At 37.7% G+C, this 15,287-nt stretch overlaps 1 protein-coding gene across 9 annotated transcripts in view; it reads right to left on the bottom strand.

Annotated features, from left to right (window-relative positions):
* MBTD1 (mbt domain containing 1) overlaps positions 1-15,287 on the bottom strand; it is a 38,080-nt gene that overhangs the window by 2,154 nt on the left and 20,639 nt on the right. For 8 of the 9 annotated variants that reach the window (XM_088065521.1, XM_088065514.1, XM_088065516.1 and 5 more), the window contains 5 exons: positions 14,767-14,914; positions 12,203-12,285; positions 11,658-11,892; positions 10,989-11,066; positions 402-4,324 (listed from right to left, as the gene is read on the bottom strand). In XM_088065521.1, the coding sequence (XP_087921647.1) occupies positions 4,206-4,324; positions 10,989-11,066; positions 11,658-11,892; positions 12,203-12,285; positions 14,767-14,914 (663 nt within the window). In that variant the 3' untranslated portion in view covers positions 402-4,205. Of the gene's footprint in view, positions 1-401; positions 4,325-10,988; positions 11,067-11,657; positions 11,893-12,202; positions 12,286-14,766; positions 14,915-15,287 lie in introns of those variants that run through there. The other variant, XR_015774345.1, reaches the window with a different exon arrangement.

Here is a 15,287-nt window from a genome sequence, read left to right as displayed (position 1 = left end):
ACAACAGACCCCTGTTCAAATACTCCAAGTAATTTTAGTCATTTGGGAGCCACTGACACATGACCCTGGCACAGCTGCTGGACTCGAGCAGAAGCAAATTTGCAGAGGGAGAGCTGAAAGGAGGATGGAGCTACTTCTAACACAGCTAGAGGGAAAAAGAGATACCACAAAATTTCCCTCCTTACACAAATATTAATACTAAATTAAATAAGACAGAATGCAAAGCTTGCTCTCTGACATGCTTATCTAGTACACCTTGTCTTATCAAACCCCTTGCCTTGTGTTCAGGGCCTCAAATGATTTGTTGTCACACCAACATACTTAAAATACTCATGTTTTTAGAGATTGTGGGTATTTTTAATAGGGCTAGTTTTAAACAAAACAATCACTATTCAGAAGAAGACTTTTAATCATTTTTATTTTGTGTAAAAAAGGCAAATTTAGTGAATTATTTTCATCTTGTACACAAAGTTATAATTTTAATGCTTTTCACATCCATGCTGAAAATCTGCAGTCTCGTAAAAATGAAAGTAACATTAATTTCTCCAAAAGCATTTTTTCACTGAGTTATGTACATTGCATGAGAAAGCTTTAAATACTCTCTCACTGACCACACAAATTACCAAGAAAATAAAAGATTAAATTTATACAGGTATTGATCTATATATCAAATACATACAGAAATGATGTAAAAACCCATTTGTTTAATCTTGATTCCCGCCCCAACATTTTCCCAGGGGCCTTTTTTTGTATAAATGGCTGTGGCTTTTCATTTTAAATATGAAAAAAAATCAAAAGGAAGAAGAATTCAGCTGAAATCACAGTTTTTTAAAATCCCCTCCCAATAAAGGATTGTTACCAAATATATTAGCACCATTGTACAAAGATTGAGGGAGGGTATTCACATCACAGAAAACAATAAAAAAACCAAAACAAACACTGAAACCCGTGTTAGTATCTGTAGAACAAGGAATCAATAACTGCTGTAGCTTTCCTCAAATGCAGCAAGGAACAGGTTAGAGAGTTCTGAAAATAACGTAATAATGAAAGATCAGCAGAGAGATCTGGAAAAGGAAAAGAAGGGCAGCAGCCAAGTCAGGGACAGGGCTTAGGCTGCCTCATGGTCAGAAAAACCTGCTGTGCCAAATGCCAAAATTAGTCCGACCCCATTGAAGGTTTCAGGTGTCCAACATTTGCTGTTCTCTCAGCCAGGGAGCATGGCTTGAAAGCCAAGAGAAATATTCCAGAGCCATGGGAATACTTTGCAAAGCCAGGGAGCTGCCAGAGGGACACCCCACAGGCTCTCTGGGGATCACATCCCTGGTACCACCTTGCTGAGCCTCTCCTCAGCAAGTGACTTCCAGCTGCTCCTTCCATGGTTTGCTTAGCACAGGTGTCACTGTACTTGACAATTACACAACTGAAGCATATTATGAACTCAGAGACACAAAAGACATTTCACCAACTGCTGAAGTCACACAGGTAGCCGAGAACATACATCACCTCACAGACTTTAGTGTTTGATGAATAAAAGAATATTATAAAGACTGACAGACTTTAGAACAGATTCTTACATTTCTCCCAACACAGGAAGCATGTTAAGGACTAATTTTCCCTCTTGACATTTGAAGACCAACTCTGAAATCAGGGATGAGCCTAGGCAATACTGAGGGCAATACTCAATTTAGTGACCTGGCAATGCACTTCACTCATTCACTAGCATGACCTTCTACATTATTTAGACATTATTACACACTAATTAATGCAACAGTTTTTCTACTCAAGTCAGAAGCTGTTGATGAGAGAAGAAAAGTAAGACTGTGAGAACCTTGTTCCAGCTGATGGGACAACCTACAAGATGTTGCATTAAAAAAAAAATAAAGAAAAAATCAATAGTGCTATACTTACCAAATGAAATCAATGCTTGTCTAGCTGTATTTTACAGCAGATTAAATTGAGAACACAGTAAAACAATCAAGGCTCAAAGTGTCACTACAAAGGTCTCTAATCCCAGTTCTCCAATCTAGGCTGCTCAAAATAAACATCATGGATGGGTCAGAATCTGAGATAAGGTATTTGAAGTCTACCAGGTCCAACAAAGCCCTTTTTATGGCTGTTTTAGAGAGCTAAAATGTCTTTACCACCTGAAGTTATAGATTCTTGTAATCAGATTAACAGATTCTGTAAACAGAATAAACTGTTGTTAAAAACAGGTCGTTATTTAAGAAATTTTACCAGTAAGGGAGAAAAGAATTCCAGACATTCCTACACTATACAGGACACATGTTTTACTTCCAGTAGTAAATACAAAACTTTACATAATTAACCCCTCTTGCATAGAATGAGGTAAACCTGTGCATATCACCAATACTATGTACCCAAAGTTGGAGCAATATTTTAGAAAATAATCAAATTGCTGGTTTTCAACTTTCTATGCACTTTTTTTTTTAAGCTCAAACAACAATATACAAAAATGGTCTCCTGGGGCTCTGTGGATTGATATCCTTAAAGCATTTCTTAGGCTGTAGGAATACAGATGTTAATAATTTTTGATCAATTTTTTTTAAGCCCTAATTTATGGTCAAGAGTTAGATGATCATTGTACTGCTCTGAAGGGGACCTGTGAAGACCCAGAAGCACTTATAGAACTTATGAGATAATTCCTGAGAGTTTAGTTAATGAACCTTACTGGTAAAAGCTAAAGCTCTTGATGCACATTCTTCCAGTCACAGCTCTGCAGGGCTGATCAACCACCTCATTCACCAACTCCATTTACAAAAATGTATGAAGGTTAAAAATAGGGAAACATAAAATCTAAATTATTAAGAGCTCCTTAAGATTATTAAGAGCAAAAATAATTTGTGTTTAAGCGGTCATCATTTTCACCCTTTTATGTAACTTCAGCCTTGTAAAAATCTGGAAGCTGACCAGGTGGGGCTAATGGGATGCTTAACATGAGACAAGAATTCCAGGCAACAGGCAAATGCAGTTTATGAATTATAGACTAAAAAACCATGTGATTTTGATACTGTTCTCAAGTCTCAACTCCTATGTTACACTATAGCAGCAAGACATGAATATTTCAGGTTATGCAGGACTGAACTATTTTTTAATCCACAATGTAGGGCTCCTTTCAGCTCACCTGAAACCATGTAGCACATCAGTTCTGAATGGTCACAGATTAATATTTAAGATGGTAAGGAAACATTTAGGGCTTTCTGAATGGAAAAAAAAAATAAAACAAAACCACTAGAATACTCACAAGTTCCTTCCCACTACCAAGGGAGTCCTTAGTGTCTGTCTATCTAAGCTGCTTCTTCAGTCAAAATTCAGAGCTACAACTAATCTTCCAATGAGAGAATTTTCTCAAATTCCAGTTTGGCATAGGGCTCTGTAAACATTTACTGAAGCATTCCAAGACTACAGACTTCATATACAGACAAGAACTTTGTAGATCCAGTCCAATACCCACTGCGGTCAACGGAGACAAAGCTACTGATATTAACGGGCACTGAACTGGACACTAAGGAACGTTAAAAAACAAGACCTTATATAAAAAAGGGTATTTTAAACTAAATAAAAACACCTTGAAAAGTTAAAATCTTCCTCAGGCGATGGCTCCGTTGCACTTGGGGCTACTCACTGAGTAGAGCTTTACAGGACTGTCTTCCACATATAATTTATGTCTATAAATCAGGGCTTTAAAGCCTTATTTTCACAATTAAAAAAACAGGCGTGACCAGTGCAGTTCACAAGAGTCTAAAAGTCTCCCAACTTGTACCAAAAAGGTTCATTTGTTATGACAGTTCATAGTTGTATTTGCAACTATATCTTCCTCCAACTGCTTCCCACAATCATGCTAAATAAACTTTAATCTTACCAAAAAATTAGAATTTCAGTTCTTGTTAACAATGCACAATAAATCTGAACTTGAAAATATTACAAAATTCTTTCAAAAGCTTCAAATACAACACAAAAGTGTCCTTTGTTTTTGTTTTTAATAAATTGAAAAATCTTTTTCACTAAAATAGTTTCCCCACCCTTCCAAAAAATTCTGAACTGAGTCTAATTCATCTACATTTAGCAAAGCACCCCAGGCACAGTCACCTGAACTGCACCATCCAAGTGGGAACAGAATCAGTCAGTCTTGGAGAAAGGTTCTTTTCCTGTCACCAATGCTGTGCCCCTCACTCCTGGGAGCTGCCTCAGGGTTCCTGTTTGATGTAGTAGCTGGCAGAGCCATTGCTTTCCTGGTCAGATGTTCCCTGCAGGAAGCTGTACTCCTCTCCATCCAGCAATTCCTCCTTCAGCTGTAACGAAGTCACTACAAATCAAAAATTCACATTAAACATTTATACCATTTAAAGTGCAACTTTTCCTTAAATTTACTTAATATTAGTGATAAAGGGAGCATCCCAGATCCCCCATTTTCTTATATTCTGCATTTTAGTCATGCTTTAATACTCAAGATCCCACGGAGAACAGACACTGTGAGTGCAGATGGCTTTAAGTTATGCTCTAATATTAACAGATTTCAAATTACTTACAATAATATATTCTCTACCACATTTTCTCAAGAACTGAGTATTTTAAACCACTTTGCTTCTTATTTAGTCTTTATGCAAGTGAAAATGAGATTGGAAATGGCCAACAGTTAACCTACAATTCAAACTACTTAGCCCAGTTACTGCGAACAGTCTATGTGAGACAACAAAATATATTGACAAAGATTTCTCAATCCATCATTACAATTTTAAGATCACAGAAGGTAGGTTTCATTAAAGCATTTTTTTGTAGTTTTATTCTTCTCTCTTATTTTATCAAAATTTAATAGAAATGAGATTAAGACAAAGGTGCTATGAATAGCAATAATGTCACAATTACTTTTTCAGTTTCATTAATGAATAGAGATGATAATCAAAATATGAGCACAATGAAAAGAACATTGAAAACAAAACATGTAAACCTTCATTAAAGGTGCAGTACCCACATTAAAGGGTTGATTATACAAAAATAAATGATTTGCTATGACCAAATGAATGAGAAAAGTATCAAAGTTTATAATTATTGAATATAAAGTTTATATACATTGTCAATGTGTTTTGAAATGCAGAAATATGCAGTGAAAGGAAAATACCCCAACCCAGAAACTGCTGCTACTGATAACCCTGCAGTAATTTACAAGCTGTTTGATTATTCTTTTATAAATATTCTAAGTTGAAACAAGCTCCTGAGCTAAATAAAATTTGCAAACTAAGACAGCAGATGATGTCAAAAGTTGCTGCAGCATAGTGCAAGCTCTCCTCATCTTTCTTTAATAGATTCCTCCTCCCACCTACACAGCCCACAATCCTTTCCTTATTTTTTTCTCCCAAATACTTTTCCCTGCATCATGCTCAATTCTGACCAAGATTCCTGATCTCTGGGGGGCTGTCTAAATGATAAGACACACAACTGGCTACCTGGCTGTGCTGCAATGCCTTAAGCAAAGGCTACACAGAAGTCGGGGATACACAGCAACCCACCATGCACTTTGTTTCCCTTCTCTCCCCCGAGCAGGAAGCTCCTGCAGGTACAGGAGTAACAGCAGTTGTCATCATTTGAATTGTCTCTGGCTCATTTGAACCAAAGTCCTGACACTTAGATATTTAATTATATATTACTTCATTTATTCTTATTACATAGCTTTTAACTATAATCTTTCATTAGAAAAGCTCAGTTACAGCTACACACCAAATTACTTGAAAGAAGAAAAAGGCAAACTAATGGAAGTCATCCAACTGAAGGAAAAGGAATGCAGATGGGCCAGGTACTCCCTTTTTACATTGTCTCAGTGATTTGCCAGGACACAGTGACAGACTGTGTCTGATGCCATGACATTCAAACCTCATGACCTCTCAAAACCAACACAAATGGAGCAATATGCTTCACCTACATGCTTGGGTGAATCTCTGGGAACAGACTCCTCTGCCAGGCTGGCTGTAGTTTTTTTAAAAAAAATTAAGCAGTCCAACAGGTGAATTTCCGTGCTTAAGAGATCATTTCAGATGACTGAAAGATGCAAGTATTCATGCACCCTAAAGCAGCACCAGGAATTTGCTAGAGAGCAAAACCACTTTATACATACCAAGGTGAAGAAGTGCTCAACCTGTCTCCTGTTCTCATGACAATACAAAAGGGGAAAGAATTGGGTTTGAACCTTACTGACTTCTCCCATGGACAAGAAGTTTCAGAATTGATGTTTTGTTACTAATCTCCCACTGACTCCATTCAAAGCCATGGAAACATCCCCTGCACTGTGCCTGCATATGTCCTACAGCTACTGCAGTATCAGGCAATGAATGATGCTGAGGAATATGTGTGTAATTAATGAGTTCTGGCCAATCTCAAACATGTTCTAAACTGATTAGATGGTATCAAGGTGATGTCTCCTTCCAAGAGTCTGAAAAGGTATGGTCTTGCTTGTTTCAATATAAACACAAACATCTTTGGACAACGAAGGCTACACCACAAAGAAAATTAATTTTGTCCAGCCATACCAAAACTCAGTGTTGAAAAGTTCCCCTCAATTGATCATAGAAAGCATTGAGTATCAGAAACCAAGGAAAACATAGGTGTTTCATAGGAACTGTAAGATCTAATGACACAGAAATTCTGACTGTGTATATCATCACACTATAGAAATGCAATGCAGGTGTAGATTTGGCATAAGAACAATTGTGCAGAAACAGATGCTCCAGAACACTCTCCCCTAAGTGAGGTTTCTCTTTGGCATCAGGGCCTAAAGGTGGCATTTGACTTTTATCCCAGTCTGTTAATGGGTAACAGGAGTTCTGGATGTATTCCAGAGTCGAGTGCTGACAGGGCAGCCTGTGCAGACTAAGGCAAGCTTAAGGGAGTAATCAAGCAAATCTGAAGTTAAATCTATCAACCCTGGCAACTGTCCTGCAGGGAGAACATCATCCAGCCTGTCTGACAGCTCCTACTGCCACAACATATTTGTTAGCAATAATATGCTGCATTATGTTGCCAGAGATATCAGGAAAAGGGAAAAGAAAAACTACCAGATCCTCAAAGTGAATCTGTATAATTGAAGATTGTGTAAACTTTATGTAAACTATACTTAAATAAGTTCAAAATTTTAATCCACCTCAGTATTACTGATTAATTTTAAGAGTTTTCTCTGCTCACTCATACAGATGCACAATTACACTGCTTCAAATTATTTTCTCAGTAATCCACAAAAGTTCAAATAACACTTTTCAAAGATATTTTCCCAGATAACTGCCTTTTTCTGATACAAAGACAAAAATGTTTATTTACAGCATAGTTATTTTCTCTGCAAAGGATAATACACAATAATGACCTATTTACATCAAATATTCCCAGATCCACATTACCATTCAGTTTTACAGAGTGCATTTTTTTAACACCCTGCAGAGCCCCCCTGGGATTCTCAGTAACCCACACCACAACCTTCCTCCTCACCAGTTCTAAACCAGCTGCAACCCTCTGCTATGACTAATTCAGTGACATGGTGCATCAGTGAGAATGGAAAGCTCTCTAACAGAAAAACTAAACCAACTAAAATTCAAAGGAAAATAAAACAGAAAAAAGAAAGAATGGATGAGTCAGCAGAACACCCTGGACCATAGCTTCCCACTCTGCAGTGACACACTGCTGTGACCAGTTACCTGTTTGGAGGCTGGGACTGAACTCCTGGCTATTCCTGGGAGGCTGGAAGGCCTCAGGGGCTGTCTGTGCTGGAAGGGCTCGGTATGGAGGAGGAATCAACTCGTCATCCCCAGAGAAGCTCCTCCGCACCTCACCTGCCATGGGTGGGCTGGACAAACTGACAGGTTTCTTCCCAACTGGTATCTTCCTCTCTAAACATCAAGTCAAACTAAAATAAACGCTCGTGTTAAAGTGCATCAGGCAGCTCTGACTGTTTACTGAGAAATGGCTCTGATTGATATTCACCCATTCTCAAAAACCAGGGCCTGTACAATGGCACCACTCAGTTATGACTGGGAATATTGTTCTCAACAACCACACTGTAGTCCCTAAATTCTACAGACTACAGGTAGGACCTCAAGGGCATTGCTTAATACCATGACCCACTTATCTCATGCTCCAACAATGAAATATAAATGCAGTGAATTATTTCTGCTGCAGCTATACTGCACAGTCACATTCCTCTGCCTGGACACCCAAGATATCTTGGCTTAGTTTCAGGCTGCAGTTGTTTCAGTGTGTGTGCCTAAGAGACAGAAGGATGCATCCAGGGAAATAATCCTTTCCAGGATTATTATGTTTATCACCCCTAAAAATACACTCTCTTAATTCCCTTAGAATGGTATTTCCCATTTTTACAGTGCCTTACAAACATAAATAACCATTCCAGCGTAGAAAAAAACTTCTAAAATGCCCTCGAATTATTTAAGACTGCATTAATGAAAAAATGTAATTAAAACATTTCCCATACAAATTACCATGTTTCTCCTTTATCACTAAGATGCTCCCATTCTGTGCTCAAGGCATGTTCTCTGTGGTATTGAGGGTACAGGACCTGTAGCACAAATCAGTGCTTTCAGCTACATCCAAACTATGGCTGCTGATGCTTCAGCCCTACAAGCACTGTCAGACAGACAAAGAAAAGCTCAGCCCTGAGAAGGTAACTGATTATGCATATGCTAAAGATACCACCCTGCTTAAATATTCTTCTTATAACACAACTTCAGGGTGAGCCTTTTAGAGAGATTAATGAGGCAGAATGGTGTCTACAGAATCCCAGCCTTGAAAATACGGAGGTCAGATTATTATTTCACTAACCTTATTCTGATATATACACCCAAGAGGAAGCAGACAATGCCAGCAGATATTGCATCCTTTCATTATTAATTAATTGTCCAGGCATGCTAGCAGGTTACCATTCAAAAAGTCACCTGCACAGCCTTCTGAGCAAGCACACAGCCCACAAGGTGCCTGTGCTCACTGCTCTGAGCAGCAGGCACACAGCACAAAACCCTACTCACTGAAACAAACCCTACTGGAAAGGGAATTGGGGGAGATTCTCAAGTATCCCCAAAAGCATTCCCAAAGTGTTTATGATGCAATCAGTTCTGCTTCCCAGCAAACACGTGTACTCCCAGTGCTCCCAGGAAGGAGGAGACATTGCAGCAGAAATCTGCATCGTTACACACAGCAGAATGACTCTGACATCCTGGGCAGTGTTGTGAGCACATGAGAAAAATGTGTGGAAATAACCCTGTCCTGCTAGAACGAATCTAATTTAAGACAGAGTTTCTTGTTAATCATCTGTGTGACTTTACATGGTACATAAAAAACATGGCTGCATTATATGGTTTTGTGACTGAAATCCTTTACAAAATAACTTCCTATTTTATTTATAAGTGCTGAACAAGAAAAAGCTTCAGAAGACATTTTTAGCATTATTTCCTGTGACTCAGCACTTCTATTGCCATAACCTACTTAGAGAAAACCCATATAGGAGGCAGCTGGCTCTAACTGCTCATGACCTTGTTCTCTCACCTTCTAGCAATTAAGAGGATTTCTTAGTATTGAGCAAACAGTCCAGAACACAATCAGAAGTTTTCCTTGCTTCCACAGGCAACATTTAACTTAGGTTAGTGAGAAATGAAGAACAAATTTCCCTAGACTAAAGCTTCCTATGGCACTAAGAGGAATTAATTTTCCAGGTTTGGGTCACACTTACTGTAAGACCGGTAGCAAGAAACCAGCAGAGGTATTAGGAAAGAGAAAAGTTAAGGAGTATGATAATCTAGAACAGTTTGCTAAACAAAATCTGCTCAGACAGTGCAGAATTACCCAAAACTAGGTACTACACAAAGGTAATTAACCATAGACCCATATTTCCCTAGCTTAAAGCAACAGCACTCACAGCTTTCCATGGATATTCTCAAATCAGGAGTTTTCCAGTACCTGAATCCTATTTAAAAAATACTGCCGGCAAGATTCTAAAAAGTATCTGGATTTTACTGTTTATTTTATTGTTTATTTCCTCCAACAGCAGAAAGGAAAACCAGTGCAATGTTTGAGGCACTTAACAAGAGGTTCTAAGAACTTCCCAGACACCTGTTTTATCTGTGGCACTCACCAGCCAACTTCTTTTCATGCCCAAAGATCAACACAGCAAAGGTTGTATTCCCAGTGACTGGGGAAGAAGGTTCCAATTGGCCTGAATACACAGATCCATTCACAAATTCACCAGGAAGACAAGGTTTTAATTTCTCACATTAGTTCTATACAACAACAAAACATTCTAGAAACAAGACTAAATTAAGCAAGCTAATTTTATATTTTGACAATTTGATTCCAAGGGAATCAATTACTGTGGAAAGTACCTGAACACTGCAGATTCTTAAAAATATCATTACTGTGTTTTACTGTGACAAGAACAGCCACATACAGCAATGCTTTTTGCTTCTGAAAGTAATAATACAAAAGCTTAATTTACATAGATGCCTAAACCAAAAAATCTGGCAAATAAATAGCTTTTTTGTTTCAAAGAGAAGCCAGTTAGATGATAATTTAAATTTTCTACACCTCATTCTTTCTTATCCCAGCAACTTGCTTCTTTTGCCTTCACCTGTGTTACAGAGAACAGGGGAAAACTGTTTTGATACCTGAGTATTTTGTACAAGGCAGTACAGCTACCAATATAGTACACAGCCAATATATTATTTAACTGAAATTATGTCAGAACACAAAAATATTTTAACCATTGTCCATCTACAATTCATATATTATTATTATCAGCAACATCTACCCTATCACAAGTTATAAAAAATGGTTATTCTCAATGAAAAAGTTCCTTTTGTGGCATACTGCACCTTTAAGCATAACAGCTATTTAGACACAAACATTTCCAAATAGAACAGGGACTTAGGTAGAGACCACAAACTTTAAAACAACAGGTAAAGTGCAAACACTATTTTGTCACCCACTTTTCTTATGTCCTTTGTACTGTTGTGATTTAGCTTTCTTCTTCTGTTTAGATGAACTTGATTGGCTATCTCTTGATGCTGCAAAAAAAAAATGAAGAATTCAAAATTCATGGTAATTATTAAAAGAAAAATTAGAATGTGTCAAAGCTGCTACAGAGTTACAGCATTTTTCCTTAGTGACTGAACAAAGAAGAAACTTACTATAGGAAACCAACTTGCATCGAAGTACTTAATATAAGCTCTCTCATTACCCTCTCACTAAAAAACAGTTCTTTAAATGCATTTCATCAGTTATTATCACTTGATATGACAGGACAAGTTGTGATGTAATGAATTAGATACTGCTTCTGCACAGGCTGAGTTCCATCAAATTCAGAAACAGGTACATTGACAGTCTTAAAGCAATATAAATTCTCAGCTAGCTCCTCCAGAACTGACAAGGGGCTTTTTCCCCTGCATCAAATCAGCATTTTCTGGCATTGAAAAAAGAGTAAAAAACACTCAGAAGTACTTTAGAAATCAAAGTGGGAAAGATTAGAACTGTGAATTATAACTTCCAGGCATTAGCAAGATTTTTTTCTATTTCTGTCGTGCCTAGGAACCTAACTGGAAAAGGTTAGGAAAATGAGCCCCCATTAAATTAATTTCCATTATTGACAAAGGACTCACACTGTGGTGCTGGAGGCTGGAGCTGGTATCCAGTGAGCTGACACCATCCCACAGGATACAAATCTGGGGACTCACAATCCACCCACTGATCATATTCATCTTCCCACCCATCAAAGTGTATCCTCAGAAGCCGGTGGATAATGCGCGTCACTGTGGCCACACACACCAGGCGAGGCTCCATCAGATCTACAGCCTCCAGTTTCATGCCAACATGAAACCCATGGTTTGGAACTTCCTGGAGAAGCAAAGAAGGCAAAGATCAGTAAAAAAACATTTTCTTTAAGATAGTTTAAGCACAATGCTGAAATGGAGATTTCAATCGACTTAATATAGAAAAAAAACAAGTATCGTTGATGAAGTTTCCTGTACCTCTGTATCTGAAATCTCTGATTTCAGAAGTATCAACCTTTGTTTACTCAAATGGTTCTTAACGTTAAAAGTTTTAGTTTTTCAAAAATGTATTTAACAAATGGTTCCATCCCATGCACTATGCAAAAATGTCAAGAAAATACTAATTCTAGTAAAAATACGTGTAAGTTTATTACCTTATTGAAGAGCTTTACTGGTGCTGCTATTGAGTCAGTTTCCCTGAGGTAGTCAAACCATTTAAAAGGGAGTTTTGCATAACCTGTGAATTTTAAACAACATTTTCATACATCAACTGCAAACTTCATGAGTAAGGACAATAGCAAAATTAGCATATTGGGAGTGTGTTACAGCTAAAAAGACAACAAAAGTCAAACATTAGTATCAGAAACTTCCACTCTCTGAGCTTTGATCTAAGGGACAAAGAGCCTCCTGGACATTGCCCATTTGCAACAAACAAGAAGAATGAAGTACTAGGTAACATAAAAGGTATCATTTAAGTTAAGATTAATCACTTAAACTGGAAGTTTTTTGTCCATGAAGATTCTTATCTCTACAAATGCCCTACACAAATGACCCAGGACAGATCATACAATTACGAACATCCAGTTTCTTCCCTGTGGGGAAATAGCTCCACTACTGAAACACTTAAATTGTCAGGAACAAAATGGTAAGAATAAACATGGATATTTTAAAAGCTTAATAAGGGCAAAAATAGCAGTAATATGTAATATGGAAAATTAGAGGATTTTTTTAAAAGCTATTATAAAGGGAAGAAAATGATCTCTCAAAAAATATATGTAGCTGCTACTGAATATCAGGAATAATAAAATAATAAAACACAGGAATATCTCTTCCTTTGGGCAACTTCAACAACTGCTTAAACTAGCAATTCTCTAATTCTAGCCAGAGCAACAACAGCCTGAAGGATATTTCTGCAGCAGTGTGCAGTGAATCCTGAAAATTTGCAGTGCATTGGGCATGGCATGGGAGCTACAGGAGAGCTCTGGATCTCACCTCTGTGGGGGCAGAGGGCTGCCACGCTCAATACCCACAGCCCAAAATTCAATCCCATCCCTCAAAATGCCTAAGCACCTTCATCTTCTACTGATTTCAGCATGGGATGAAGATGTTTGGGAGGAATGAGCTTTGCAAAGTCCAGTGATTTTACAGTAACTGAAGTTATCCACAATGGACTTGGATAAGAGTGCAACTTGGATAAGTGCTCACACTGGCTATGGAATAACTGCATGAACAAATGCAGCTGAAGTGTTAATAAGGGCAATACTGTATCAGTTCTGCATATTAATGTTTTTGTTAATGTAACATTCCTCTGCTACACCAATACATTTGTACTCAAGTTCATCACACACAGGAAGTGTGCATGTGCGCTCTGTCAGACCAGGCAGAATTAAGAAACTGTCCATTTTGCAGCCCATAATTTGGAAAGCAAAATACCCTCCACGTTAGAGCTAAGGAGCTTTGATTACTTTGATCCTATTAAAAATGCTAATGCGCATTATACTCTGTATTTTACTGCTACTAATTCCTCTTCCAAATGACTTTTAGATTATTGCATGTATGATTTATAATCACCTCTCACTGATGACACAGGACTTAGGAAAAACTGCAGTAAAAGGGAAAATGTACACGGAGGTAAAGAATTAGGTTGCCATGATAAAAGAAGCACTAAGTATCATAAATGTGCTAACAACAAAATCCACATTCTGAAAGTAGTGTTTCAAGGGCAAAGTGGTAGTCTCATCACCAAAGGCAAGTTTTTCTCTTATTCTGTCTCATCAGTTTCATATATGTATTTCTAAATAGACTGGTATGTATTGATATTGATATACAAGCATTTCCTCCCATAAAAACTTCTATTGGAAGAGTCTCTGCACCTCAGTTTTTTGAAGGATGCTGGTGCCCATTAATTTCTAGGCAATAAATTCACTAAATGAGCTGACTGAAAAATAAAACTAAATGTGTATAACTGCACTTTCCACACAATCTAGGGTGACAGAGTTGTCACTGTACAACAACAAAAATAATATGAAATTACTTTCTTCATGTTGCATTGCATTGTAGTTATTACCTAGAAAGAGAATTCATTAAATACAAGTAGAAGCCTGCAAGAATTAGAATGGAGGGAAAAAGCCATAGAAAATTATTGTCATCTGCTGTTATACAGCTATGATCCTCTTAAAAAATACCAGACCAAGGCAAAAAATGGGAAAAGGGAGGCAGTCTTCTGTAGGTACATGTGCTTGTGAACAGACAGCTTTTCCTCACAGAGGAAATTCAGTGTACACATTCAGTGTACGGTCCTAAAGCTCAATTTTGTGCATAGCTTTCCAAAAATTGATTGGTAAAGTCATGAAATGGCCTGAGATTCTTTACAATGTTCATGATTTGTTTTGGTGGCCAGGACTTCCCAAACAGTGACAGTTTCTGAATTGCCCTTTTAGTGACTCCCATACTTCCCATTGATTTAGTGGAATCCTTGATTTCTGACAGAAAATGCAAATTATTTCAGCCAATAATCAATCTTACTTTTTCTAAATGAAGACTTGGCTACCTCTGGTTTAGACTACTTCAAAGTAAAGTTGCTGTATTTGTTTCAGACTTGAGAAAGTCCTAAGAAGAGACCTGAATTTTGTAGGCTGAGTTAAGAAATAGAGCATATGGCACATACAGTATCACTGAGCAATATTCACAATAAAAGGTGTCAGAGTGCTACCTGTACCTCTGGGTGGAGTTAGTTCAATCATGTTAATTTCACAGAAACCAACAGGGAAAATAGAAGGGGAAGTGGCATGGTAACAAAACCAATCAGACCCATCTGCTGCTTCTGAGCCATCAATCCCAATCATAAGATAGCCATCTGCTAACACCTTGGTAAAGAAAAACAAAATTCCACATTAAATACCTTCAGTTGAGGGTGAGAAAGCTAGAAAGCAAGCATGCCATGTTTCAAGAGTGAAAGCAACTCAATAACAATGGAAACACACTTAGAAGGACATTAAGTTATAACAAAAACCCTCCAAATCACACCTGTCTCCAGGACAACTGGTACATGTACCTTTGACAACCACCAAGTCATGAGATCAACATTTCCTTTTTCTGGTCTCCAGTTTATTTTTCTTGTGAACATCAGTTCTACTTCTAAAGCTTTATAACTCAGTCTATTCTTCAGCTTGCAAAGATATTCAATACACCATTACTCAAAATCATAACCATACTCCTCCTCACTAGAAAGGTTAAACA

The sequence above is a fragment of the Pseudopodoces humilis genome, chromosome 21, assembly GCF_049639895.1.
Source record: "Pseudopodoces humilis isolate 2021_Gansu_Grassland_sample_001 chromosome 21, ASM4963989v1, whole genome shotgun sequence".
NCBI classification, from domain to species: Eukaryota; Metazoa; Chordata; class Aves; order Passeriformes; family Paridae; genus Pseudopodoces; species Pseudopodoces humilis.
The sequence above is the reverse complement of the archived record's forward strand: the minus strand, read 5'-3'. Positions and strand labels throughout refer to the sequence as shown.